Source organism: Schistocerca nitens, chromosome 1, assembly GCF_023898315.1.
Source record: "Schistocerca nitens isolate TAMUIC-IGC-003100 chromosome 1, iqSchNite1.1, whole genome shotgun sequence".
Taxonomy (NCBI): domain Eukaryota; kingdom Metazoa; phylum Arthropoda; class Insecta; order Orthoptera; family Acrididae; genus Schistocerca; species Schistocerca nitens.
Genome location: NC_064614.1, coordinates 335,318,448 through 335,345,962, shown reverse-complemented (window position 1 = coordinate 335,345,962; position 27,515 = coordinate 335,318,448). Strand labels below are relative to the sequence as shown.

At 40.7% G+C, this 27,515-nt stretch overlaps 1 protein-coding gene across 1 annotated transcript in view; it reads left to right on the top strand.

The window, feature by feature from the left end:
* The window catches only part of LOC126246160 (nephrin-like), a 115,248-nt gene extending 93,822 nt beyond the window's left edge, over positions 1-21,426 (top strand). The window contains exons 3-4 of the mRNA XM_049948377.1: positions 110-261; positions 21,412-21,426. Coding sequence (XP_049804334.1) covers positions 110-261; positions 21,412-21,426 — 167 coding nt within the window. The remainder of the gene's footprint in view (positions 1-109; positions 262-21,411) is intronic.
* Positions 21,427-27,515: the final 6,089 nt, after the last annotated feature.

Below are 27,515 nucleotides of genomic sequence, written 5' to 3'. Positions count from 1 at the left end.
GACCAGTGTTATCTTTTGAGTGTGTGGCTAATATTTTGTCCAGTGAGCTCAATTTGTTGAAACATGTTAACCTGCAAGACTGACCGCGGGTACTGTTGTTTGCCCGCAGTGGCTCCAGTGACGACGCGGCTGCTGGGCAAGAACCGGCCTCTGAGCGCCGGCCAGACGTACGAGGTGGCCTGCGAGAGCCTGGGGTCCCGCCCGCCGGCCCGCATCTCCTGGTCCAGCGACGGCGAGCCGCTGTCGGGTGACCGCCAGACGGTGAGTGCTGCGTCTGCTGCTCCGCTGGGCGCGCGAATGCGGGTGGCTGCTCGGCGTCTGTTACCTTGCTGCTGCTCAACAAAAGCCGTACCAAGAATTCCTTCATACACTCCAAGACAAAAGAAAGGAACAATTTGTCTGAGAGGATAAGCACCAGTCTGCGGTTGTTTGCTGATGGTGCTATGGCGTGTGGGAAGGTGTCGTCGTTGAGTGACTGTAGGAGGATACAAGATGACTGAGACAAAATTTCTAGTTGGTGTTATGAATTGCAGGGAACTCTAAATGTAGAAAAAATGTAAGTTAATGCAGAGGAGTAGGGAAAAGATACACCAGTGTTTGAATACATCATTAGTAGTGTGCTGTCTGACACAGTCACGTCGTTTAAGAATCTAGGCATAATGTTGCAGAGCAAAATGAAATGGAATGCGCATGTAAGGATTTTAGTAGGGAAGGTGAATGACCAACTTTGGTTAATTGGGAGAATTTTAAGAACTTCTAGTTTATCTGTGAAGGACCGAGTTGGCCCTAGTGTTGAGTACTGTTCGTATGTTTGGTATCTAGCCCAGGTCGGATTAAAGGAAGACATCGAAGCAGTACGGAGGCGGTCTGCTAGATTTGTTACCGATAGCTTCGCACAACATGCAAGTATTACCGAAATGCTTCGGGAACTCAAATGGGAACCAGTAGAACGAAAAACTTGGCGAAGCTGCAAATTTTTACTTTCTATTCAAATTGTCATAACCTAGTCGAAAATGGCATTTCTACAGATGTCAAAAATGTGCAATGAACTAATAATCGCACGAATAAAAAGTAAAAATTTGCAGCTTGGACTGTTTTTTCGTTCTACTGATTAACAGAAGTTTCTGAGCTAAGCTATTCCAGCATAATGGGAATCACTGTTGGAAAAGCGACGTTCTTTTCGAGGAGAACTATTGAGAGAATTTAGGCTGACTGCAGAACGATGCTACCGTCGCTAACATATATTCCTATCGTTCTATTTGCTAATGGAACAGGAAGGAAATGACTAGTAGTGGTAGTAGGTACCCTACGCCACTCACCATTCAACGGATTGCGTAGTATGTATGTAGATGTCGATGTAGAAAGGAAAAAGTCTTAAACCTTTACGTCGTAAATTTTACATGTATCTTTTTATTTAATTTTCTTAGAGCTCCCTTTGCACAATTTGTTACATCTGGTTGATTAAAGTTTTTCACAAAGACTTTCTGCCTATGAGACGACTAAATTTGTATTTGGGAGATTTGTAATTGTACATGTACACCATTCCTTCAGCACTAATTAATGGCTCTTGGTTTGATCCTATTGCACACCTCTGTATTGTTTCTTAACTTCAGTATAGCTGCTGAATTGATTTTGCTCCTTTAAAGACACTTTTAATTACAGTCCAAAACACAAAGGTGAACCAAAAGTAACCACACATTGTAATTATCACTCTTCGCTTACTCGCTTAAGAACACAATGATACTGTAAAGTAAGCAGCGAATAGCCACTGGAGGGAATGTTCTGTTTGATGTGTCCTGAATGACACCGGATTGCTGCTGCTAGATGTCCGCGTGGAGACACGATATCTGCGCGGTTCTTTGCAGTAAACATTCACTGAAAAGCGAAAACATTATAATCAGCTGCTTAACAGTGTGGTTTTTCGTCTTTGTAACGATATACGTCATGGGTTTTGCGTAGCAGGGATCCGATAGTTTGTTGGTACGTTTGTAGAAGAATGTGGCATTAGATACCTACGCACAGGTCATGTAATTCGACTAAATAACGGGCCGCTGTTTTGCGTACGCTGTGATGGCGCCCAATAGCGACACAGATGAGTTCCGTGGGTTTACACGAGGCGAATGCTCCTGTAGCACGGGTATGGTTCCGAGACGCAGACAATTATGCTGCTGGGGGATGACGCAGCCGTCGGGGAAGACATCAAGCATGAAGGGCGGCAGATGGTTCGCAGCTGTCAGAGTGTCTTCGAATTCTACCACAGGTTCCATGCAAGTGCCCGAAAATGTCTCCCACAGCATAATATTGCTCCCACCAGCCTGCGTCCGTGACCCACTGGCACGTTTGTAGCCGCCGTTCACTTCGATGACGACGTTCGTAGAGATGACTGTGGACCTAGTGTAGCAAAAATGTGATTTGTCTCAGTTTCCTGGTACGCATTTTATTACTAAACTGCCAGACCAGACTCGTGTCCATGGCAGCATGAGTTAACAGACTTTGAATTTTGGATAACAGTCTACGGAGAACGCTTAGATTAAAGAAGGTCTGTTCCTGATGTCAACAATCATTACGGTAGATCTTCTATTGTAGAGGTAACGCTTCACCATGGATAAAACGCCACACAAGACGACCAAACTTGTTTGACGGACTTATCGTCTCCTACACACAAGTACAAAGGTCTATCGACGGTCTATAGTCGAGAAGGCGTAAGAGGATCCCTGACAGCTCGCATTGTCGCTGCCGGCATTCAAGTGCGAAACGCTAACGGCTGCAGGCGAAAGCACTAATCATCTACGGAGCTGTGACAAAAGTGGGGCGTTTACAAAATCGCTTTACGTTTTCGTTCGAGTTAGCCTGAGAAGCTGTCACACCCAGCCCACTGCAATTATCAAGGATCAACTTACGCCTACTCCATTATAGTAAGAGTCAACCTGCAGCTGGGACTGTTAACCATGAACCATAAACTGGTATATCCGTTATTATAGATAACTGAATGAAGGATAAGGAACACTACCAGTTCTAAAACCAATTTCATGCTTCTAGGTACAGCAGCATTGTGTGTTTCAACGTGGTACTTACGAGTTCAGTATATTTGCACTTTAATCTCAGACGTTACAGTCACAATCTGACGTTACTGTTTCGTATCTATTTAGAGATATTATTTCATATTTCTGCGGCTATTTCTCACCGCGTCATTTTATGTCACGGCTGCCCCGCAGCCCGAGGAGAACATTTGAGTGATACTTCCTTTCTGCGCGACTTCAAGGACCAGATGCCGTGGCACAATCTTATCTGCATTGACTTTCTTTCACTTTCACTTGCGCCTTTGTCCCGCAATGGTCGCAGGGTCGGTGTGGTTACAACGGAATTGGCGAAGTTAATTGAAAGGGGTGGCCGGATGCCCTTCCTGCCGCCACCCCATACCCCCCCCCCACCAGGATGGAATCAGTGTATCCCAGCTGTCCGCGTCTAGTGTAAACCATGAAATAGTGCGGAAGTGTTACAAATGTCTGCGTTTCGTGTAATTGAGGTGGGATGTGGGGACCAGCCCGGTATTCACCTAGCGGAATGTGGAAAACCGCCTAAAAACCACATCCAGGCTGGCCGACACACCGGCCCACGTCGTTAATCAGCCGGACAGATTCGATCCGGGGCCGGCGCGCCTACCCGAGTCCAGGAAGCAGCGCATTAGCGCTCTCGGCAAACCTGGCGGGTCACAATCTTACCTGCATGGCAGAGTCTAATGCGTTGGTCGTAAAAATTTGGTTCGGCAAACAGAATTGCGTCGCTCTGGACAGAATTCTTGACGTACAGTGTTGACCAATCATGAAAATAATGCGTTGGCCAATTGTTCAAAAATGTGCGTCTCGTACCCAAAAGCTGAGAAGTTACATGCGATTTCCTGTGATTTTCATGAACTGATTAATAATTCTCGCCTGCCATACTGGCGACAGCCTCGCCTCCACCCAGAGTTTTTATTAGAGAGTAGAGAGTGAGGAACCGTGAACTTAGAGTCTGGGCATTCTGTTCCAGGACGCCGACGGCAGAGTGTTCTGCTCCGGTCCGACAGAGAGGATGTCATCGCTTGCCGCCGTTTGGTGTTGGTCGGCGCGCGCTAGCTGTTTATGGACATGAGAATAGCACAATTGTGGCTGTTCGATCCATATTGTCTTCAACTCGTCACTCGCTTACTTTTCCACACAACTTGAGTTGCTTTTTTGGTTGTATTTGTGGCTTCTCGTTATGACTTTGACTTTTACAACGTTAACCACCCAGAAAAGCATATCTTGTTGTACTAGCTCCACACAGTTTGCCACAGATTTAGGAAAGTTCCATACTGATAACATCACTTTGTTATTTAATTCGACTTATACAGAACTTTCCTCTGTGTTAATCTCATTGTGACACATGTCAGTTATTAGAGCAGATAAATAAAGGTTAATCTCAGTCATTATTTAGATTGCTAAATCGTTAAACTTGTCCTACAGTTTGTCCTGTGGCCTTCTACAAATACAACTTATTATTTTGTCAAAGCAATGAGTATTGCACCCGCTCGTCTCATATCAGCTCGACTTAGTTTCTACAGATATAGTTTTGTCAAAGTTGTACCCGTTGGTCTTATATCAGTTCGACTTAGTTTCTTCTGATCTCTAGTGTCAAAGCGACGTGCATTGAGCTCGCTCATCTTACCTCAGTACACCTCAAGTGTTGTGCGGAAGTAACAAGTGCTGCAGCACTCGACTTCCACCGCCGAATACGCTGGACTAACGGTTGAGACTGTCGTCTATAACTTCAACAATGCATCCGCTACCCACATACTTGGGGACATTAATATTTCCTCAAAAAACCGAAATTACACTTAATTATTTTAAATGTCTGTCAATGATAAATACATGGTACTCTTGCAACTACTGTCTCACCATTAGTGCTCCACGTTTTGTTTCACACGTTAAGTGTAACATGTTTGTACGTGTGACGGGTTTCTACATTACAGTATCGACATTAAGGAGCCGTTCTCTTAATTCGCAGGAGCATTGTATTACGCAGAGCCTGATGAAAAGCCAAGTTTTCTGACAAGAGCACCAGTCAGTACCTCACAATGAGAAGGAAATCTCAGTCTTGGCTTGTAGATGTATACTATATATTCAAATGTATAAAGGAATTCCTACGTTGCGCTAGTTAAGCGAGGAACTCAGCAAATACTGTGGTGAACCAACAGGCCAACTAACTACCTGAAGCGCTCCATAACTGAAAACTTCGCGTGGACTGTTTGTAGCGCCACCAAACACACTTAAGGATATGAAGGACGACTCACAGCAGTCCTGAAACACTTCCCCCACGCTAAACGTAATACAATATAGTGAAATAGTAATAAAATGTGTCGTGACACTAACGTGATCTACAGAATTCAATAGATGTATCACTTTTTGTTGTTAAATACTCAAGCTTTTCATTGTCAGATGTATGTCACGATAAGGAAACGAGGGAGGTCCTATATCAATATTTCCGTATTCATCACAGTAATATAAGATGATAGATGTTACTGTGTTCTGTTGACAGTTAATAGCTGATATTAAACCTCGTGAAGTTAGGTTAGGTCTGATACTAGCATTTATTAATGTTGTATTAAATAACACCATGAGAGAATCCCACAATTAGATACAGTGGTAATTCCAGAGAAACTTGCTTTAAGTGTAGTGCTTCTTTATTGACCTCAAACTGTACGTATGAAACTAAATACACTTGGTATACTAACCACAATCTCACAGGACATATATTCTCGTGCGTCTTATGTTGGTAACCATCTGATTAAGATTTTCTTGGTGTTGTAATGAAACTCGCGTCTTGACCACAACATTTATTTCATTTTGTTTATGCTGACGCCTTTCGACATTACGCTACTTTCAAAGGAACAAAATACTACGGGTGCCGAGGTCAGGACGAGCGTTTTATTAGAAGTGCAGAGTATGTTTGCCCTCATTAAGCTCTTATACAACATTTTCTTGGATCTCAAAGACGTCGTGCACCTAAATAATCTTGTCGTCATTGTAATCATCAAGATTAGAACAGAAAGGCAATATTCTTAAACGTCTTTCTTAGTATATGCATTACGGTAATCGTTTTAACTCTAACTGGATTAGGAAGCAAGTCATTCAATAACTTTCGACTTTAGCTTTATGAATGGAAGAATGCAAATAAGATCATTGGAAAGCCTTGAGCGGCTAATTTGAGAGAGTGTGATCTAACTCTCCCCTTAGAATCGATTGATGAAAGATTATTGACGGTGATCACGCGAGTCTAATCGTAACAAGCCACTATTTAAGGTATTTGTTACCGATTTGGATAACAAAGCTATAAAAAAAGTATACAGCATGTTATTCTTTACAAAACTTTGTATTCTCTCCGCCTACTTGAAGTTTGAATAAGTGAATCAGTGTAGTCAAATATGATGAAGTACGAAACGGAAAAGGGAATAACGAAATTTCGGATAGCTTGCAGAAAAATGAAATGTATTAATCTGTAAAATTAACCTTCCACCAATTCTACTGGACAAGATCTTTTCGCTGAGTAATCGATAATGAGAACATCAGTAATTACATATCTCTTAAATAAGTGTGTGGGAGTAGAAGGATCAGACACACGTAACCAACACAAAAACATGGTACAAAAGAACAATGAGATGTTGTTAGCAATTGCTTTACATCTTTAAAATCAAAAGTAATAATTTGGAGTAGTAAGTGATTGCTCGGTACTGAAACGATTTACTAGTGGAAACCTTCTATTATAGCATGTATTTCGTCGTCTCACTGTAACGTTTATTTATTTGTACAGAACTCATAAAATTAGCAAATGAAACTGATTGTAATTCCCTATCATGAATAACTGGGAAGGCGCTTCAGTGTATAAATAACAATTAACCTTCAGCACATCTGGAACGCCGGAAAAAGAACTATGCAAGCCAGCACAAAATTACGCTCTGAAAAAACCATAAAACGAAATGTATAAAATTTATAGTTTTGACTTGAGTATTAATGTGCCTGTAGCACGTCACTTAAATTTACTTCAGCCAAGACTTAATCATGAACACTGTATCTATTATGGAACATAATAACTTCAAAATGGCTCTGAGCACTATGGGACTTAACTTCTGAGGTCATCCGTCCCCTAGAACTTAGAACTACTTAAACCTAACTAACGTAAGAACATCACACACATCCATGCCCGAGTCAAGATTCGATCCTGCGACCGTAGCGGTCGCGCGGTTCCAAACTGTAGCGCCTAGAACCGCTCGGCGAACATAATAACTAACTCACTTAAGCCTCATTAGTGATTACTTTCAATCATATCTTCAAGAGGAAATCGAAACTCGCAGTCCTGATATGTTAATATTTTCTTTTAATAATCAACGACACTGGGGTTTTCTATAAAGGGAAAGTCTTAGGGTCCTAGTCAAAATGACAGTGACGTAGAAGAATGAAGAGATCGGCAGCTAAAGTTTTAGCATACAATAATTATTATTTCTAAATAAAGTTCACTAAACCAGGTCTCACAATAATCCTAATCTGAACGAAAATGAACAGTCTTACACTTCGTCGGAGACTTTGTGGCGAGGATTTTAGTGACAGCGATAGTGCTTATTTTCCTCCATATATCGCGGGCTCACTTTAATTAGCCATGACCAAGTCTGGCGTAGGATTTTGATGTTCCTGGAGCCTAATACATCTAGCCTCATTTGCCATGCCCATTGTGCCCGCAATAAACGATTTGGTCTCAAATGGAGCAAACATTCCACTCTGTACGCATCTCTCGCACTCGCTCTGAGCGCACACAACTACATCCTGAGACGGCGCCAGTCTTTATCAAACGATAAGAGACTTCCCTAACATTCACTACAAGTTTCCTATAGGCATGGCCCCAGTATAAAATACATTGTATTACAAAGGTTCGACAAAATTTGCATCAACTAGAAAAAAAACGGATTCCATCGTCATTAACATACGACATTTTAAAATTTACAGAACGAAATAATCGGTTAGTACTTATAGAATACAAATACAAAAAATTATGCTAGCACATCTGTATTAAAGGGGTACAAGGAGGAAATTGATATTCTAGCTAGAGGATATGTGAGTATATGGTCACAACTGCAATACGTATACAGGGTGTTGCAAAAAGGTACGGCCAAACTTTCAGGAAACATTCCTCACACACAAAGAAAGAAAATATGTTATGTGGACATGTGTCCGGAAACGCTTACTTTCCATGTTAGAGCTCTTCAAATCACATTAATCATGGAATGGAAACACACAGCAACAGAACGTACCAGCGTGACTTCAAACACTTTGTTACAGGAAAAGTTCAAAATGTCCTACGTTAGCAAGGATAAATGCATCCACCCTCTGTCGCATGGAATCCCTGATGCGCTGGTGCAGCCCTGGAGAATGGCGTGTTGTATCACAGCCGTCCACAACACGAGTATGAAGAGTCTCTACATTTGGTACCGGGGTTGCGTAGAAAAGAGCTTTCAAATGCCCCCATAAATGAACGTCAAGACGGTTGAGATCAGGAGAGCGTGGGGGCCATGGAATTGGTCCGCCTCTACCAATCCATCGGTCACCGAATCTGTTGTTGAGAAGTGTACAAACACTTCGACTGAAATGTGCAGGAGCTCCATCGTGCGTGAACCAACAATGCCTGCCCAAACGCTCACAGAAAATCTGTGTTGATGACGTGATTGCACCGAAGTCAACATTACCTTCCTTCAATTGGGCCAACTGCCGGTGAATTGAGGAAGTACAGTACATACTGACAAACTAAAATGAGTTCTAACATGGAAATTAAGCGTTTCCGGACACATGTCCCCATAACATCTTTTCTTTATTTGTGTGTGAGGAATGTTTCCTGAAAGTTTGGCCGTACCTTTTTGTAACACCCTGTATATGCGTTACTGTGTAGGTCGCAGGCAGGACGTTGTCCTAAGCTCCACTAGGGCCTCGATGCTAGTCGCCACGTCATTATGGAGATGAATGCTTGGCGAGCGCTGACCGATCAATCATCTGGTCCGCTGTATGTCTCTATTCAGCCAACAGCTCTCAAGAGATTTCATCGTACGCCGTCGAGTTTCTGCACAAGCGCTTCAGCACATTGAGAAAGCAAGCAAACCAATGATAGACACAGGTAGCCGAATACCATCCTACGCTGCAACTTCTTCTTCATGACGCTACCAATACGACATTCCGAGAGCCCGGTGTGTTTCCGAAGCACATGCCGGTTGGTAGTACTTAATGAGTTGGCCGTCGTCTGAAGATCTTTACAGTTCCCAAAGATAAACAAATGTCGTTAACTTGACTTCCTACTAGGAACAATCGTTATCTTCACTTGTTTCAACGTATATTTTTGGGAATAGCGGTGATAGTGGCTTGTCTGCCGCTCACTAACAATGACAATTTACAGATATACACTAGCATTTACGTGATGTGATGATTCTCATGAAATGCCGCTCATGGTATTGATGACATTGTTCTGTAATCAACGGGGTGATAATGGTGTGGGATTCTGGAAGGTGGACGTCAGGCTTGAATATAATTTTAAATTAAAACGATGTAGTATGTGTACAGAGGAAGGATATCGGACATGGTATTTTGGTGTGAGTAGGTTGACCAGACGTCCGGATTAATCCGGACATGTCCTCCTTTTTAGCTCTTTGTCCGGGGTCCGGACGGATTTTTACAGTGTCCGGCATTTTCGCAAAGTTGAGTGTAATGCAATTAGATTTACAATTCGTCCCGTTCTATTGCTCTTTTCTTAAATGCTTTAACTATCGGCGCAGCGTTGGTGATAAATACGCACGAAGGCGGTGTTAGTAGGTGGTACCAGGATCGTCGATGTTATCGTTGATCTACCTATAAGCGAATGCAAATATCGATTACTTAAAATTTTCGTTTCGTATCTTCGCTCTGTATAGCCTTGGCTTCCTGTAGTGCACGTGTGTTTTGTGAGTGTAATTTTTAACCGAGTGAATTACTTAAAAGTGTACCTTTTCTAATGTCCTTTCCTGCAAATATCCGGCTTTAAGAAAGGGAGAAATGAATTTGAAGCGGAATGCAAGATATGTGGAGCTGGAACGTACGCCCCAGTGGCCAATAAAGGTAAGAAATAACTCGATAGATTAACTGTCATGGTTTTATTTCATTGTTTCATAGTCATCCAATTTATTTGTATTCGGAAGGTTGAAGTGCAGTTTACATGTCGTCAGCTGCTGCTTGAATTGTAGATGTCGGTATCGTTGCGTCGAATGAAGGGAGGTGAATGTTCTTACATTTTTCGCTTTGTAAACAATACCGTGTTGTTGACATAACAAAACAACAAAACAATTGACGCCACACCGTGACCACAATCAATGTGTGTAATTTTTTTTTTTTTAAATATTGCTCAGTAACAATTAAATACTAGTTTTACCGGTAATTCCCGGCAGTCACGTGACTTGTCCAAAGCTGACGGGTGGTATCCTCATCTGCAGTTGACCCGTTTGAGGTGTCCTCTTTTTTCTTCCTTGGTCCTCCCCCCTTTTTGAAGCTGTTTGTCCTCCTTATTAAACAATTCCATCTGGTCACCCTAGGTGTGATGGGCGGGAGTCTTCAACCGACAAGCATGGCGAAGTGTAGGTTATTGTTGATAGTGAGGATAGATTTCAGAGAGTATTTTTAAATCTGAGAGGGGTTGTTGTTTTTGTTGTGGTCTTCAGTTCGAATACTGGTTTGATGCAGCTGTCCATGCTACTCTACCCCTTACAAGCCTCTTCATCTCCGAATAACTACTTCTGAATCTGCTTACTGTACTCATCTCTTGGTCAGCCTCTACGATTCTCCCCCGATCCCCCTGCCCTCCCGCTGCACCCTTACCTCCGATATTAAGTTGATCATCCCTTCATGTGTCCTATCGATTGACCTCTTCTTTTAGTCAAGTATTGTCACAAATGTCTTCTCTGTTGAGTAGCTCCTCATTAGTTACTGACATACCAATCTAATCCTCTGCACTGGTCTGCAACACCTCATTTCAAAACCTTCTATTGTTTTCTTATCTAACCTGTGTATTGTCCTTTTTTGACTTCCGTGCCTATCTACATACCAGTACCTTCTGAAAGACTTCGAAACACATAAGTATATATTCCATTTTAACAAATTTTCCTTCTTCAGAAATGCTTTCTAGCCACTGCTGGTCTATATTTTATATCCTTTCGTCTTCGCCCATCATCAGTTATTATACTGCCGAGATTGCAAAACTCATCTACTACTTTAAATATCTCTTTTCTAGATCTGATTCCCATAGCATCATTTGATATAATTCGACTTCTTTGCATTATCCTTGTTTTTCTTTCGCTGATGTTTATTTATATCCTCCTTTCAACACACTGTCCATTAGATTAAACTGCTCTTCGAAGTCCTTTGATGTCCCTGACACAATTACAATGTCATCGGCAAACCTCACAGTTTTTATTTCGTCTCCTTGGACTTTAATTCCTACTCCAAATTTATCTTTTGTTTCCTTTACTGCTTGTTCAGTGTACAGATTGATAAAAATTTGCGATAGACTACAACCCTGTCTCACTCCCTTGTCAACCACTGCCCTCCTTTCATGCCCATCGGCTGTTACAACTGCCGTCTTGATTCTGTGCAAGTTGTAAATAGCCTTTCGCTCCCTGCATTTTACCCCTGCTACCTTCAGAATTTCAAAGAAGGTATTCCAGTCAACATTGTCAAAAGCTTTCTCTGAGTCTAGAATTGCTATAAACGTAAGTTTGCCTTTCCTTAACCTATCTTCTAAGATAAGGCGTAGAGTCAGTATTGGAGTGTTCGTGCCCTTCTCCGAAATCCTAATTGATCTTCCCCGCCATCGGCTTCCACCAGTTTTTCCAATCTATTGTAAAGATTTCTTATGAATACTTTTCAACCATGACATATTACACTGATAGTTTGGTAATTTGCACACCTGTCAGCAACTGTTTTCTTTCGAATTGGAATTACTTTATTCTTCTTGAAATCTGAAGGTGTTTTGCCTGTCTCGTACATCTTGCAGACCAGATGGACGAGTTATGTTATGGCTGGCTCTCCCAAAGCTATCAGTAGTTGTGACAGAATTTCGTCTACGTCTGGAGCTTTGTTGCTAGTGACGTCTTTCAATGCTCTGTCAAATTTCGCTGACAGTATCATATCTCCCATCTCATCTTCATCTATGTCCACTACCATTCGTATAAAATTGTCTTTAAGTTCGCCTTCCTGTGTATAGACCCTCTGTATACTCCTTCGAACTTTCAGTTTTCCCTCTTCTTTTAGGACTGGTTTTCAATCTGAGCTCTTGATATTCATACAGCTGCCTCTATTTCGTCTCATGGACTCTTTAATTTTCCAGTTAACTTTCTATAGGGAAATAAGAGTATGTTTTAATCCAAACGTTTGTGGCCTAGCCTTTCCTGATCAACCGTTTTGCGCTTTTTGACGGTTTCATTTTCAGTTGTTTGTAATCTCTTTTCTCTGCTTCATTCGCTGCGTTTTTATATTTTTTCCTCTCAACATTTAAATTCGATGATTTAAATTCGATATCTCTAGTGTATCCAAAGACTTCTGCTAGGTGTTGTCGTTTAACTTCTTCGATCCCCTGCTGCCTCCATTATTTCCCCTCTTAAAGCTATCCATTCGTCTTCTACCAATCACTGCCTAATGCTCCCTCTGAAACTATCATCAACCTCCGGTTCCTTCACCTTATCCTGGCCCCATCTTCTTAATTTCCTATCTTTTTGCAATTTATTCATTTTAATCACAGTTCATAACCAATAAATTGTGCTTTAGGTTAACATCAGCCCCTGGAAATGTTGTACAATTTGAAATCTGGTCCCGAAAGCTGTGCCTTACTATTATATAACCAATCTGAAACCTTCCTGTGTCTGCAGGTCTCATCCACGTGTGTAACCTTCTTGTCTAACTCATAAACCAAATGTTAGCGATGATTAATGTGCGTTGTGTGTAAAATTCTAAATCCTAACATTTGTGGCCTAGCCATTCGTACGTAACCGTTTTGCGCTTTCTTTCCCACAGTCCACATTTACGTAAAATTTTTCCTTCTCTTCGCTTTCCTTCCATCGAATTCCAGCCCCGCATCACAATTACATTTTCGTCTATAATTTCTTTCATCCCATCATGCAATTATTTAACCTCTTCATCATCTGCTGAGCTACACTGTACATTAGATAATTGATACGTTCTTAACTGTCAGTGGTAAATTCATTAATTCCAATTCCATAAAACTTTCTTATGGAATACTTTTGAGGAACAATTGTAAAAAAAGTGAGGAGCTTGTTGGAGTTGTTTCGCCGAACTTGATGCCAAGAAGGTGTCGAAAAGTAAGAGTGTTTAACGTTTCTCCATAGAACTGTGAGTAGATAAATCAGAAGATAATAACAGTACTGAAGGAGTGGTCATTTACTGAGCTTTATCACTTTACTACAAATATTGCTGGAACACAGCTCACTAATTACAATCCTTTCTTTTTGTTTTGACTAATGTTAACTACTAACCTCACTAGACAATATTTTCTATGTTTTGTTCTTATTTTAATAGGGTTCGATGTCTGCAAAGTTAAGAGACATTTTTTAGTTTTCTTGTTGAAAGAGTCACGCTCAGTGCTCACGTTAACCTGGATTTGCAATATGAATGTAATAACTTTTTCTTTGCGGGGCGTCGATGCTATATGCCACTCTCCAGAGTGCTGGAGGGGACCTGTAGTGAGAGACAGTAAGGTTGGCTGCATCACTGAGCATGTTGGCAGCGTTGTGTAGTACAATTATACAACCCCCAGCAATAACAGATACTATTTTACGTGCACACACACACACACACACACACACACACACACACACACAAATACATACATGTGTCGTTACAATATTGTAATGGACCACATTGGAACAAAAAAAAGAACGCCCAGACTTTGCGGTACACCTGACAGGCCCCTTAGGTGTATTCCCTTTGAAGAAAACGGAAGTAGTACAATGGTGCTTGTGAACCAACATCACACATTCACATAAGGCGAGTGCAATGGCTCTTCGTGTGCGACACGTGGTTTAACAGTACCCTAAATTCGGCAGTTCTATGTATTCACTGCACTCTGTAGTGTAAACTGCACCTCGTAACTCCACACAGTACTGCCCACCGACTTGTCATCAATTTATGTGTGTGCCAGAAATCGAGAAGCAAATTCATAACTTCGGTGCGGATCAGGATGTATCAGTTGCTGCACCATGTGGATCATGTACGGATACCAGACTATAATAGACAGCAAAAATTTCCATACTGTTGACTATGGGATAGATAATTCTCGTGACACTGCATCAGCACTACTACTATCCAGGACACTTGCTGCATGGACAGTTATAGCAACAGCAACCTTGCCTATAACTGCCCCACAGATACGACGCCTTGGTCTTCCAGGTACCACACCAAGCTCACCCCTGTTTTCCAATCTCACTATAATCTTCTATAAATCGTTTATCGACATCGGGTCTTTCACTCGGCGATACCCTCTAAATTCAGTACTGTAGCTACTGTCATTCACATAAAACAGTTTCACTAACAACGCCCAGTCTCTCTTCTCGATTAGTATACTGTTCACTCACTTCATGACTTGTCAAAAGGCTGTGTGGATGTCATACCGTCACCACTAGAACTGCACATGGTGGCCACAACCGGAACTGCGTTTTTCCAGCATATATCGCTTACACATTAGAATGTCTATCAACGTTCGCCGCCATACAATAATTCCAGCCAATACTGGACCACCGTGAATAGCTGTACTTTTATAATAACCACCCAGTACGTAAAACTGTGCAAGAATGTGAGTACTTATATATCTGCCTGCGTGTGGGCTCTGTTGGTGCCTCGAGTGAAAAAATCTTAAACTTTGTACGGACTTCCAGCATGTTGGAATAATTGGAGGTCAGGAACTTGTGTTAGTCAGTACAACTAAAAACCAGCCAAAGTTGCAAATTTCACTTTTTTTTATTTACTCGATGACTAGTATCGGTCCGGGACTCATTTTCAAATCATCGTAACATATGATCAAAATGGTATTCCCGAAAACACAAAAACCATGCCAAATATATATATATATATATATATATATATATATATATATATATATATATATATTACGAAGTATAAATGAGCAGTTACAGCGCATTCAGTCACATCAGCATACTGTCACATCCGAATACTCCACAAATCTGGATACTGCACGACTGGGCCACCGGGCCATATGGATACTTACTATGAGGCCCCTTCAGACTCTGTTGATAGCGCTGTCTCTTACTAGGAAGGGCCATCTCCGTGTCCTGAACATTTGAAGTTATTCGCGTCCCTTATGAACCCTACCAGGCCTGGTAACAACACTAAACACGAACAACTTTAATGCACTTGGGAGGGCATTGTACCTGTCCGAGAGAATTGCATTTCTGACCACCTGCGTACCTACCGATGGTGTGTAAGTGTACGAAGTTACCTTGACCATGTTTCTAGGTGTTCCACGTTTTTGTCAGGCAGTGTATATAAACGGTCTTACATACGAGTATAGCGCATGTAGTTGTAAGAGGCAACACTGTTGTGATATGGAAGGAGACATCGTTAGCAACTTGTTTAAAAATACAGAGTGCACGTAAATACAATTAATCCAGTTTCGTTTGACTTGGAATCACTCACAACTTTCACGTGTCCAGGCCTACTTTTCTGGAATAATGAAGTAAAGCAACCCGTAGCGATTGCTACTGTTAGCTTTAATGGAAGAATCCTGGAAAAGAAGAAGTGTGCTAAGCCCACATTAGATATTATAATTAGTGTTCATCGAGCCAAACTATCTCCAGATGTTTAAAGAAGCGTTGATCAACTGAAAGTGACGTATTTTACTGAGAAATTCTGAGAGGCCTTCTAAACGGAGCGTCTGTACAATATACGAAGTCACTTTTAAAATAGGAACGGATTTTTGATGGAGTAAGAGAAACTTATTTTACGAAAGAAAATTGCATCACAAACTACAATCTCATACATCACCTTATGACCAGGGAACTAAAATTAGAGAGAGAGCCTGGTTTACGTAGAGCGTATCGACTCTCCTTCTTACATAACTCTGATTTTGTATTCGAATACCTGCGAACGGATACACAAATTAACTTTCGTGGTATTTCGACTACATTCCATTTCAAATTTAACAACGCTGACATGATAGACTTCTCTAAAAATGAAACTTAAATATTACGATTTGAGGTTTGGTCGCGCAAGGAGCAATGTAGCAACATTAAGTTTTGTAATTAGTCTTCACGGATTTGCCGCCGGATCAGGTTTACAACATATTCGCCGGGAATGCTTGAAGAGTCACAACATTAAATTTGTCTGAAACTGGATAAAAGTGCCATAGATGGTTTGAAATGAAACAAAATATTTGCGGCGGTGAATCAGTGAGTTATAAACACGGTTTTGAAACGTATGCATGGTTTCGTGTCGGCAGAGAGAGCACGGAAGGTGATACACATCCAGGAGGAACATCGACAGTTGGAGTCGGAGAAAATGTTAAAAAAGCGGCTAAAAGTCTTCGAAACGTTCGTTGCGTGGAGCTCACTGAGGTCATTAAAACAACTGTACATCGCATTATAACTGAAAATTTGGCAAAAGGACCGTCTGTGATCGCTAACGATCAAAAATACTGTAGAGTAGAATATTGCAGAGCTGTGAGAACATCGGCCAATAGGGTCATAGACTTAATGTATTGCATTATAACAGGTGATGAAACATGATAATTTCAGTAAGAGCTACTAACGAAACCCCAAAGCCCAGAATAGGAAGGTCCAGGATCTCCGAGAGCGAAAAAGTGTGCACGCAGAAAGGACGTGTCAAGATGTGGCTGACTATATTATTTGATTCTTAGAGAATTATCCCCCAATAATTCGCTCCAGCAGGTCAAATGGTGAATGAACATCACTACTTCGATGTTTTAAATTGTTTTTGGGCGAGGATTGTTCAGGTTCGATGCGAATACCTGAAGCAAGGAACGTGGTGTTTGTTGCACGACCATGCACCGGCGCTCAAAAAGATCGTACAAGATTTATTGGCTCAAAATGTACCACTGGCCTACACACCCTCCTTATTCGTTTGATTCACCTATACTGGTGGGTGGAATACGTGTAGCCTCGATAGCAGTTGGTTCACCTATGGAGAACAAATGTTCTTGAAGTGGTAATATAATTTTTAAGTATTTACAAAAATCCAAGAAAAGACACGTTTAATGGCTACAGTAAATAAAAGAAACAAATTCCATTAAAACATACTGATGTCTGTAGAAATGAAAGGATTCGAAGCTAATACTCTATTTTTTTAATTTTTTGGTCAGTGGTCTTCTGATTGGTTTTGTGCCTCCATCCATGTGCTACTATTCTGCTCTAATCTTTCTATCTCAGAGTAGCTCTTACACCAAACTTCCTCGATTATTTGTAGTATGTGTTCTAGCTCTTTTCTTCCCGTCACTCCTCCCACCCCCTTACCACCACTACTCCCTTTCGACTCTCTACGATGGTTCCCTAATGCCTTAACACGTGTCCTGTCATCCTGTTCCTTCTTCTGGTTAGTGATTTCCACACAATTCTTCTTTCGCCGATTTTGCGGAGGATTTAATCTCTTATCATTTAGCATAATTTTCAGCATTTTTCTATAACATATCATCCCAACGGCTTCGTCTGTCGGTTTTTTCGGGTCTGCTACAGTCCAGGATCCACTTCCATTCTGCCAGGATGGTTTCTTTGAAAGAGCACGGCCGACTTCCTTCCAATCCTGCCACAGTCCCATTGGGCCGATGACTTCGCTGTTTGGTCCCCTCCCCCAAATCAACTATCCAACCAGCCCAACTTCCATTCCACGATGTGCATGAGACAGATATAAATTAAGGCCTTGTTTTATACCAGTAAACTCCTTTTAGCAAAGAATACTCTTTTTGCATGTGCTGATCTACTTTTTATACGTTCCCTGATTCGTCCGTCATGCGTTACCTTGACACCAAGTTTGCATGATTCTTTCATTTCCTTTACAGTGTGGATTCCCATTTTTGTGTTAAGTTTATCGTTACTCATCATTACTTTCGTCCTTCTTGGGTTTATACTAAAATCGTTTTCTGTGCTCACTCCTTTCAACAGGTCATGTAATTTTCTCTCGCAGTAGAAATAAAGCTGAGAATAAGTCTGAAACTGTGTCAGGACGAAGAAAGCTGCCGGCTCGTGTAGAATAGCGAATTAAGGACTAGAGTCGATGACAACCCGACATACGCTATTAGATGTGGTGAAGGCTTCCAGTATTGCTGGCGAGATGAAAGCAGAGCTGACCATTTGTGGCATAGTCGACAGGACCGATTGCAGACCTCCGGTACACGGCCGAGTGGAAGATCTGAATCAGAGTGTGGGCTGCAGATTACTCGACTTATGCCATAGCGTGGTGTGGTTTCAGGTTCCACTAAGTAGATGAGGAGTCCATTACATGCAGGAGACGGCTACACTGGTATTAGGGGCTGTGTGGCGTGATCTGGGCGATTTTTTAGGTTAAAGATCTCGGAGAAACACAAAAAGGGCGCTGGTCGATAGATCTATGATCCATCGGCATGGCAGTTATCGTAGCTGCGCTGGGAAAGTGCCAGAGCTACAAGCGCTAGTAGAAAGGACTGATTCTCAAATCGTTGTAGGCACTGAAAGGTCGCTAAATCCGAAGACAAGCTGATCCGAAATTTTTTCGAAGGACTTGACAGTGTTCACAAGGGGTAGGCTAAACACCGTTGGCATGGCTTGTTTGTGGCTGTTAGTAGTAGTTTATCTTGTAGCGAAATTGAAGTAGACAGTTCCTGTGAACTAATATAGGTAGAGGCCATTATTGGCAACCAGAATAAAATGGTAAGTATTTCCTCTTACCGATCTCCCAACACAGATGATACAATAGCTGCAAGGTTCAAATAAAACTTGAGTCAAATTTCGTACACGTAATCGACTCCTACAATTACAGTTGGTGGTGACTTCGGTTTACCCCCGATATATTGGCGAGAATACATGTTTAAATCCGGAGGTACGCATAAAACACCATTAAAAGTTATGCTTAATGCACTCTTTGAAAATTATTTCGAGCACTTAGTACATGAGCCCACTCGAGTAGTAAACGGTGGTGAAAACAGGCATAGGAATAAATCCTCCTGAGGTAATTATGAGCATCAAAACGGACGGAGGGACTAGTGAACACAGGGCTGTCATCCCAAAGCAAACGAAAAATATATCTATTCAAAAAGTAGATTCCTGAGTGACAAACTCCACTCCTTCCAAATTAAAGTGTAAGTGTAGACCAGATGTGGCTTGAATTCAAAGAAATAATGCCGACAGCAAATCAGAGATTTATACCAAATAAATTCATCGGAGATGATCACCCTTGGTACACAAAACGGGTCAGAACACTGTTGCAAAAACGACGAAAAAAGTATGCCAAATTTAAACGAATGTAAAATCCATATCATCAGCGATCTTTTACAGAGGCTCGAAATTTAGGGTGGATTTGAATGTGAGATGCTGTCATGAGTTTCCACAACGAAACTCTGCCTCGAAACATGGTCCAAAACGCAATGAGATTCTGGTCGTATCGGAAGTACGCTAGCGCCAAGACACAATCAATGCCTTCCCTGCACGTTACCAAAGGAAATACTATCGATCACAGTGCTACTAATGCAGATTTACTAAACTTAGCCTTCACAAATTTCTTCACTAAACAAAGCGATAAAAATATTCCAGAATTATAGTCAAGAACAGCTGACAACATGAGTAATTTAGAAGTCGATATCCTCGACGTAGTGAAGCAACTTAATTCACTTAATAAAAGCAACTATTCCGGTCCCGACCGTAAGAGTTTCGTTCCTTTCAGAAAATGCTGATGCAATAGCTCCATACTTAAGTCGCTCGACGAAAGATCCGTATCCAAAGCCTGGAAAGTTGCACAGGTCACACCAATATTCAAGAAACTAATCCACTAAAATACAGGTCCACATCGTTAACTTCGATATGCAGCAGGATTTTGGAAGATATATTGTGTTCGAAAATTATGAAATATCTCGAAGAGGACGGACTATTATTAGACAGTCAACATGGATTAAGAAAACACCGTTTGTGTTAAACACAACTAGCTCTTTACTCACAGAAAGTGTTGAGTGCTATTGACAAGAGATTTCAAATTGATTCCGTATTTCTAAATTTCCGGGAGGATTTCGACACTGTACCTCACAAGCGGCTTGTAATCAAATTACGTGCTTATGGAATACGGTCTGTTATGTGACTGGATTTGTGATTTTCTACCAGAGTAATTACAATTCGTAGTAATCGACTGGAAGTAGTTGAGTGAAACAGAAGTGATATATGGTGTTTCCTAAGGTTGTGTTACAGGCCCTCTGCTATTCCTCATCTATATAAACGATTTAGGAGACAATCTGAGCAGCCATCTTAAGTTGAATGCAGATGATGTTCTCGTCTGCCATCTAGTAAAGTCATCAGAAGATCAGAACATATTGTAAACTGTTGTACAAAAATATCTGTATGGTGCAACAATTGTCTGTTGATCCTAAATAATTAAAATATCAGATCATCTAAATGAATGCTGAAAGGAATCCGTTAAACTTCGGTTACACGATAAATCAATCAAATCTAAAGGCCATAAATTCAACTAAATATTTAGGAATTATAATTACGAACGATTAAATCAGAAAGGACAAATAGAAAAATTTTTGGGGAAGGCGAACCAAATACTGCTATGTACTGACAGAACACTTAGAAAATGTAACTGATCTACGAAAGAGGTTGCCTACACTGCGGTCGTCCGTCCGCTTTTGGAATATTACTGAGCAGCGTGAGAGCCTTGCTTGATAGGATTAACGGAGTACATCGAGAAGGGTCAAAGAAGAACAGCACGTTTTGTGCTATCGCGAAATAGGGGAGAGTAATAAAGGATATGGGGCGGACATCTGTACAATAAAGGCGTTTCAGTGGGAACTTACCACGAAATTTTAGTAACCAACTTTCTCCTCTGAGTGTGGAAATGTTTTGCTGATGCCGACACACAAAGAAATAAGCCATCATCATAGTAAAATAAAGGCAATCAGAGCTCTCACGGAAAGGTGTTCGAGTATTCCGTGCGCTCTTCGAGAGTGGAATAATAGAGAATTATTGTGAAAGCGATTCGTAGGTGTAGAGGCCGACGTGTTCCAGTGTCTGATTTGTACTCAAATTACAGTAATGGTTTTTAACATCTACAGGAATCCTAGTCAGCGGAAATAAATTTTGTAAATCATAATTCTGTTACATTGTTTCAGTGTGACCGCAAATAAATATGATGTATAAGCAACGCTGCTAAATAGTGAAAAGCTTGCTGAAACACACTTTAACTGATGGAAAAAAGTATTGATGGAGTTTTAGTGTAATATGTTTCCATATTTCGGGCACTATTACAGAAGTCTCTCAGCGTGACTCGGTCATTACTTTTAAGACTTGTGTCGAAAAACGTAGAAAGTCATATTAATCTCAAAGCATCTAAGCATTGTTCAATATACCTTATTAAGTAGACTCTAGTAGCACTATGAGATAGGTCAGCTTGTAGAAGACGACCTTTAGCCAGTATAGACAGCATCCCGGGCTCTGAACTTTGTAAGCCTAAGGAAATCCTCTAGGCTTAAGGTGGTGGCGGGAAGGTATCAGGCTGTCGGTTGACCACTGGCCTGTAGAGCCTGAAACAAAGCACAAGCGACTGCGCAATGTCGTAAATGTTCTGATATCAAAACCTTCTACTGCATTTCGCGATCGTATGTCATCCTACAGCGCGGAAATTACTGTAACGTCCGCATCTAAGATATTAGACAAGGAGCAGACATTCAACTAAACTAAACTGGAAAATCTAACTAGGTGTGCTTCAGACTCACGGATTCGAGCAGGCCCATATCGTCATATGAAGAAACTTTCCCGGACTTCGATAAATATGATATAATGCTACTATGAGACATATAAATCAGGGTAGCCATACGTGGCACCACAAAGGACTGTAGGAGGAGGTGTAAAAAAAAATAAAAAAAGCACCTTCACTTCCGCTGAGTGCATTGCACCGGAGATCGCAGATCACTATGCATAATGCATAAAACGCAAGTCAATGCTTATACGCAAAAAGGAGAAACACATCATTGCACACGGTTTGGTGATTACTAATGTACCAATGGATTCGTATTGATCAATCAACTTCTACTAATGAAGATAAAAAGCGATATGTAACGAAAGGAACACATACGGTCACTTATAGGAAACCTAATCCAAGGACGGATAACTTCCGAGAATAAGGGAAACTCCTCCCGTTCTCTTATTATACGTGTTGCTTAGAACTAAAGAAGATTTTTGGGTACTTATCAAGTTTGGACGAAGAAGTTGAAAGAGTTATGAGGCATTCATTTCAATTTAAATGGGATACTGAAAATTACTGTACGTAAAACGTTAGCTTTTACGTATCGTTGATTAATAAATCCCGAGACTTAGTGTAAATCGTCTGTAAAACAATTGAAATGTACCGACGTATATTTGGAGGAAAGCTCTCGGCACACACGATATTCGTGAAGTAAAGAGAAATGAAGTGAATAATAACGACACTTAGAACCATCCGCATGTACCACATAGGGAATTGTGAGCTATGCTGCACCGAAATAAGATTTTCACAAGGTATTTTCTGAAAATGGACAAATATTTTACTTTAATTTGTCATATATTTTCTATCTAACGAGATGAAAGTATTTTTTTTTCATTAAATTGTTACTGAGACCGTACCTGACACTACATCCAAGACACTGTTCGTTCTCTAACGTTTACAGCGGAAGTTTCGCTGAAATATCTGAACATGTCTTAAATCTGAAGCAAAAGTCTACCGAGGAGTACAGTATTATGTAGTCCCAGCCATTTCATATTTTGTTTACTTAGAAGTCCAAAGAGGATGACGTTGTCTTGCTTACATTGTCTCATAAAATTGTATATTTGTCTGATAAATTTTTATGTACATCGAAAAAAGTAAAATACTGTCGAACACGGGTAAACCAGCAAACCTTTCGCTAAATGTATCTCAAGGGGAGAAAAGTTGTCTGTTGCAAAATACAGCAAAATGTTTTGGGTTTTGCCTTGTTTCGGTGTCTCGAATCATTTTTAAATACCAGGAGCATTCGCATTACTCTTACGCTCGGGGCACGCGTTGTTGACAATTCAATTTAATCCACAAGTTCTCTGTTCACGCCACTCCTCCCCCGTCCGTCAAGCTGTAACAATGCTTAGTACGGTTCAAACCTATCATAAGTTCAGGAAAAGGTAATGCCGGCCGAAGTGGCCGTGCGGTTAAAGGCGCTGCAGTCTGGAACCGCAAGACCGCTACGGTCGCAGGTTCGAATCCTGCCTCGGGCATGGATGTTTGTGATGTCCTTAGGTTAGTTAGGTTTAACTAGTTCTAAGTTCTAGGGGACTAATGACCTCAGCAGTTGAGTCCCATAGTGCTCAGAGCCATTTGAACCATTTGAAAAGGTAATGAAAACTAAGATAACAACCATTAATGCGCATTACATTAAGAAGGTGATGGTTTACAGATTTGAAGGTGAGATCAGACCCAAAATATTTAAAAAAGAAATTAATTTCATCTTCTTCTGCTGTATGAATATTTAGACTTTCCTGGACATGTTGCTGCATAATCTATCAAAAATTTCGTTTAAATGTATTTTTAATGTTTTTTAACTTTTCTTGACACGTAGCGATGTCTACATTGATTTTGTCATCCTCTCAGATTTGTATTCAAATCTCAGCAACTACATGCTCTATAAGGCTGTAGTTTTTCTTCTTTCTCTTTGAGATTGCTTACCATTGGTTGGCTGCACTGGTAATTTATATTCTTTGCCCACACAGTTGTATATTTTTGAAAACAAAGGAAATGTTTACATGTTTGGTAGTTTGCTGTGTTTATAGTGAAACTGTTGTGTGTTGTTGCTCTTATTAAAAAGACACAACCAAAAGATATCTTCAAGGGACTCCAAAACAAAGGAAATAGGTACTATAGAACTTCACCAGTTGTGAATAGTAGTTAATTAACGCAAAATAATAGCTGCAAAGGCGAGAAGACTGTTGGCACTCCTCCAAGTGCATCGCAAAGGAAATTGCGAGTTCAGTGTGAAGGAGATGCATTACCTGTCTATGAATACAGTGGTGTGAATATAATTATAGATTTGAATATTTGAACAGCAGTGCGAAAGAGACTTTAACATGCAAGTTATGTGGTGGAGATATAGTGCTTTCAGAAGATGTAACTGCTACGTATTGAATAGTGCGTAAACTTAAAATTATATGCCAAAATTGTGGTGTTGAAAAATCATTTCTATCTTCTGCAAAATGCTCAAACAATGAACTTTATGAAGCCAATGTGAGGTTAGTATATGGGCTTGGATGCATTGGGAAAGGTAGTAGCAGTGGAGGACTACTTTGTGTTCTCCTGAATCTACCAAACCCTCCCACACAATAAGAGAAGTACACAGAAATTATTGGCGACTATATAGACTCTGTCGCAACAGAATCCATGAAAACTGCAGCTGTAGAAGCAGTCAATGAGAATGGTGATGTAACAGACTTTTGATGGGTCATAGCAAAAAAGGGGCCACACTTTCAAAAATGGATTTGCTACTGCAACAAGTGTTGATACTGGTAAGGTTCTAGACTTCGAAGTTCTTACCAAATATTTCCAGGGATGATAATGAGTAGAAAAAGTGTGTCCATAGGCCTTTGTCTACAAAGAACTATGAGGAAGCAAATCGTAGTATGGAGGTTGCAGCAGCTATGGCTATTTTTCATCGATCACAATCAGAGCTAGGTGTTCCATATATGAAATATCCGTCTTAAAAGTAAACCGTATGATAAACCTATTACAAAACTTGAATTTGTAGACCATGTAAAGAAAAGGTTGAGAGCACGCCTTCGGCGACTGAGAAAAAACTTGACGACACCAAAGTGTCAGATGATAAAAGTATAAAATATGCTGGAAGGCTTCCTGATAACATTATTGATGAATTTCAGCAACACTATGGCAAAGCCATAAGAGAAAACACGATTTGGAAAACATGAAAAGAGCAGTGTGGGCAACATACTTTCACAGGCTATCCACAGACACTAACCCCACACATAGCTTACACCCACCTACACCAGATACATGGCGCAAGTATAGAAAAGCAGAGGCACCAGGAAAATTAGATGCATTTCAACATAAACATTCAGTACCTGAAGCAGTAATAGAGGCCATTAAGCCTGTACTCAGAGAATTAGCACATCCAGTCTTGATAAAGAAATGCCTCCGTGGTAAGACACAGAATGCTAATGAGGCATTTAACAATACTGTGTGGACACGGGTTCCAAAAATGTGTTTGTAAGCATAAAAACTTTAAGATTTGGTATGTGTGTGATGGAGTTATGTCCTTCAGTGATGAGAATTATCGGAGATGAAAATTCGTGGATCAGCTGGGAATAAACATAGGGGAGAATGTCACAACTACATTGGAAGCCATGGACCGATTAAGAGTGCGTAAAGCTGAAATTTCTGCTCTGCAAATGACCAAGGAGGCAAGAAAGAAGAGAAGAGTGAAGAATTTGGGTGGAGAAAGAGGATCAGATTATGGAGCTCGCTGATTTAACCAGTTTTTAAAAGAGGAAGGTGTGTTTCTACAGTCTTACTTAAACTTGAATTTTCTCAGAACTACAAATTTTCATGCTAAAGCCCCATTTTCTCATGAATCAATAAACATATAAACATAAAATTTATGAGGATTGTTTATATAGAGGAGGTGATCATGTGGGTCTAAAAAATGGTTCAAATGGCTCTGAGCACTATGGGACTCAACATCTGAGGTCATCAGTCCCCTAGAACTTAGAACTACTTAAACCTAACTAACCTAAGGACAACACACACATCAATGCCCGAGGCAGGATTCGAACCTGCGACCATAGAAGTCGCGCGGTTCCAGACTGAAGCGCTTGGAACCGCTCGGCCACACCGGCCGGCGTGTGGGTCTACAATCAGTGTTTTGAGACTTATATAATTGATGCCATGTTGTATAAAACACACTAATTTGTTCAAATAAACAGGCATATTTATAAAGAAATTGTATCTCAGTTTCCACTCTGTGCACTTTTTCCATTCTAGACCAGTTACATACGGTAATCAATTGGTAAAAATTTTATCGTGATATCTTCAACAGTTTTAGAGATAATGGGTTACAAGTTGAAAGAATTTATGCTATTTTGTAAAAAACTGACATGGTGAGACCGTGGCTGTGTACAATTAATGTAGGTTAATTCTAACAGAGAAGAAAACAGCAACCAGCCACTATGGCGGTTTCCTTCTCTGTAAGAATTAACCTACATTGAAGTAATTTAGCATTGACGGCATAGGGGGTCTGATCTCATCTTAAACAACAATCTGTCAATGGCTCAAGTGATGTATTGACATTACAACTGGTCCATTATACGCCGTATCTTCAAGAACCACTTGTTTCTGATGTCACGACAGTCGACTTGAGACATGGTCTCTACATGAACACTGTTTTTTGCAGCAATCTGAACATAGCGCAGTCAACACGAAGTCTTCCGAATGGTGTTGACTTTTAAGGATTAGTACTTGAGAGCCGGCAACTAACTTACAGAATCCCTAAATAGCTATTCAGTTGTGAGATCATAACATACTAATTTATGTAGGCTATATATATCGCCTGTAGTCGCACACCACAACGTCAATGTTGGCTCTTAAGCAAAATTGTTTCACGACCAGCACTCTAGGTCGCCCCCACACTTGAGTGATGGCACGCATATACCCATATAGCTAATACTTACCTCTTCTTCCTCCCGGACAGGAGGTCTCTACAGAGATCTGTTTTGGAGAGTCGTGCTATTGTAATTATGAATATCCGTCTCTGAAGTTACGAGTAAAGTAATAACTTTCAATAGCGTAGCTGTCGATAATATTGTAGTTGACCCAATACTGGACTTAAAATCAGATGGATCTGATGAAATGGTTTGCGGAGGAGTATATGCAAGTGACAGTGATCATAATTTGTATTTATCCTTTGTAAGATTAGCTCCAGTGGTTTCTTGTAACGGACTAAAATCTACTTTTCTCTAGGTCACTTCCATAAACTGTAATTGTATGTTGCATTCTTTAACAGAAAGTAGCTGCACTGAACGATATGAGCTTCGCGTTGAAATAGACATTCGTCAGCAGTGGTTGAGACTACATTCGGAATTATATTTCTTCGACAGAGCTTTGACAAATGTTTTGTCTTTGACGTATGGAGAAAGCGCTTTTAACTATCTGTGCTTTAAGCTACTCCCTGTAGGTCATTATTATCGTAGGAGGTTGCACCAGGAATTA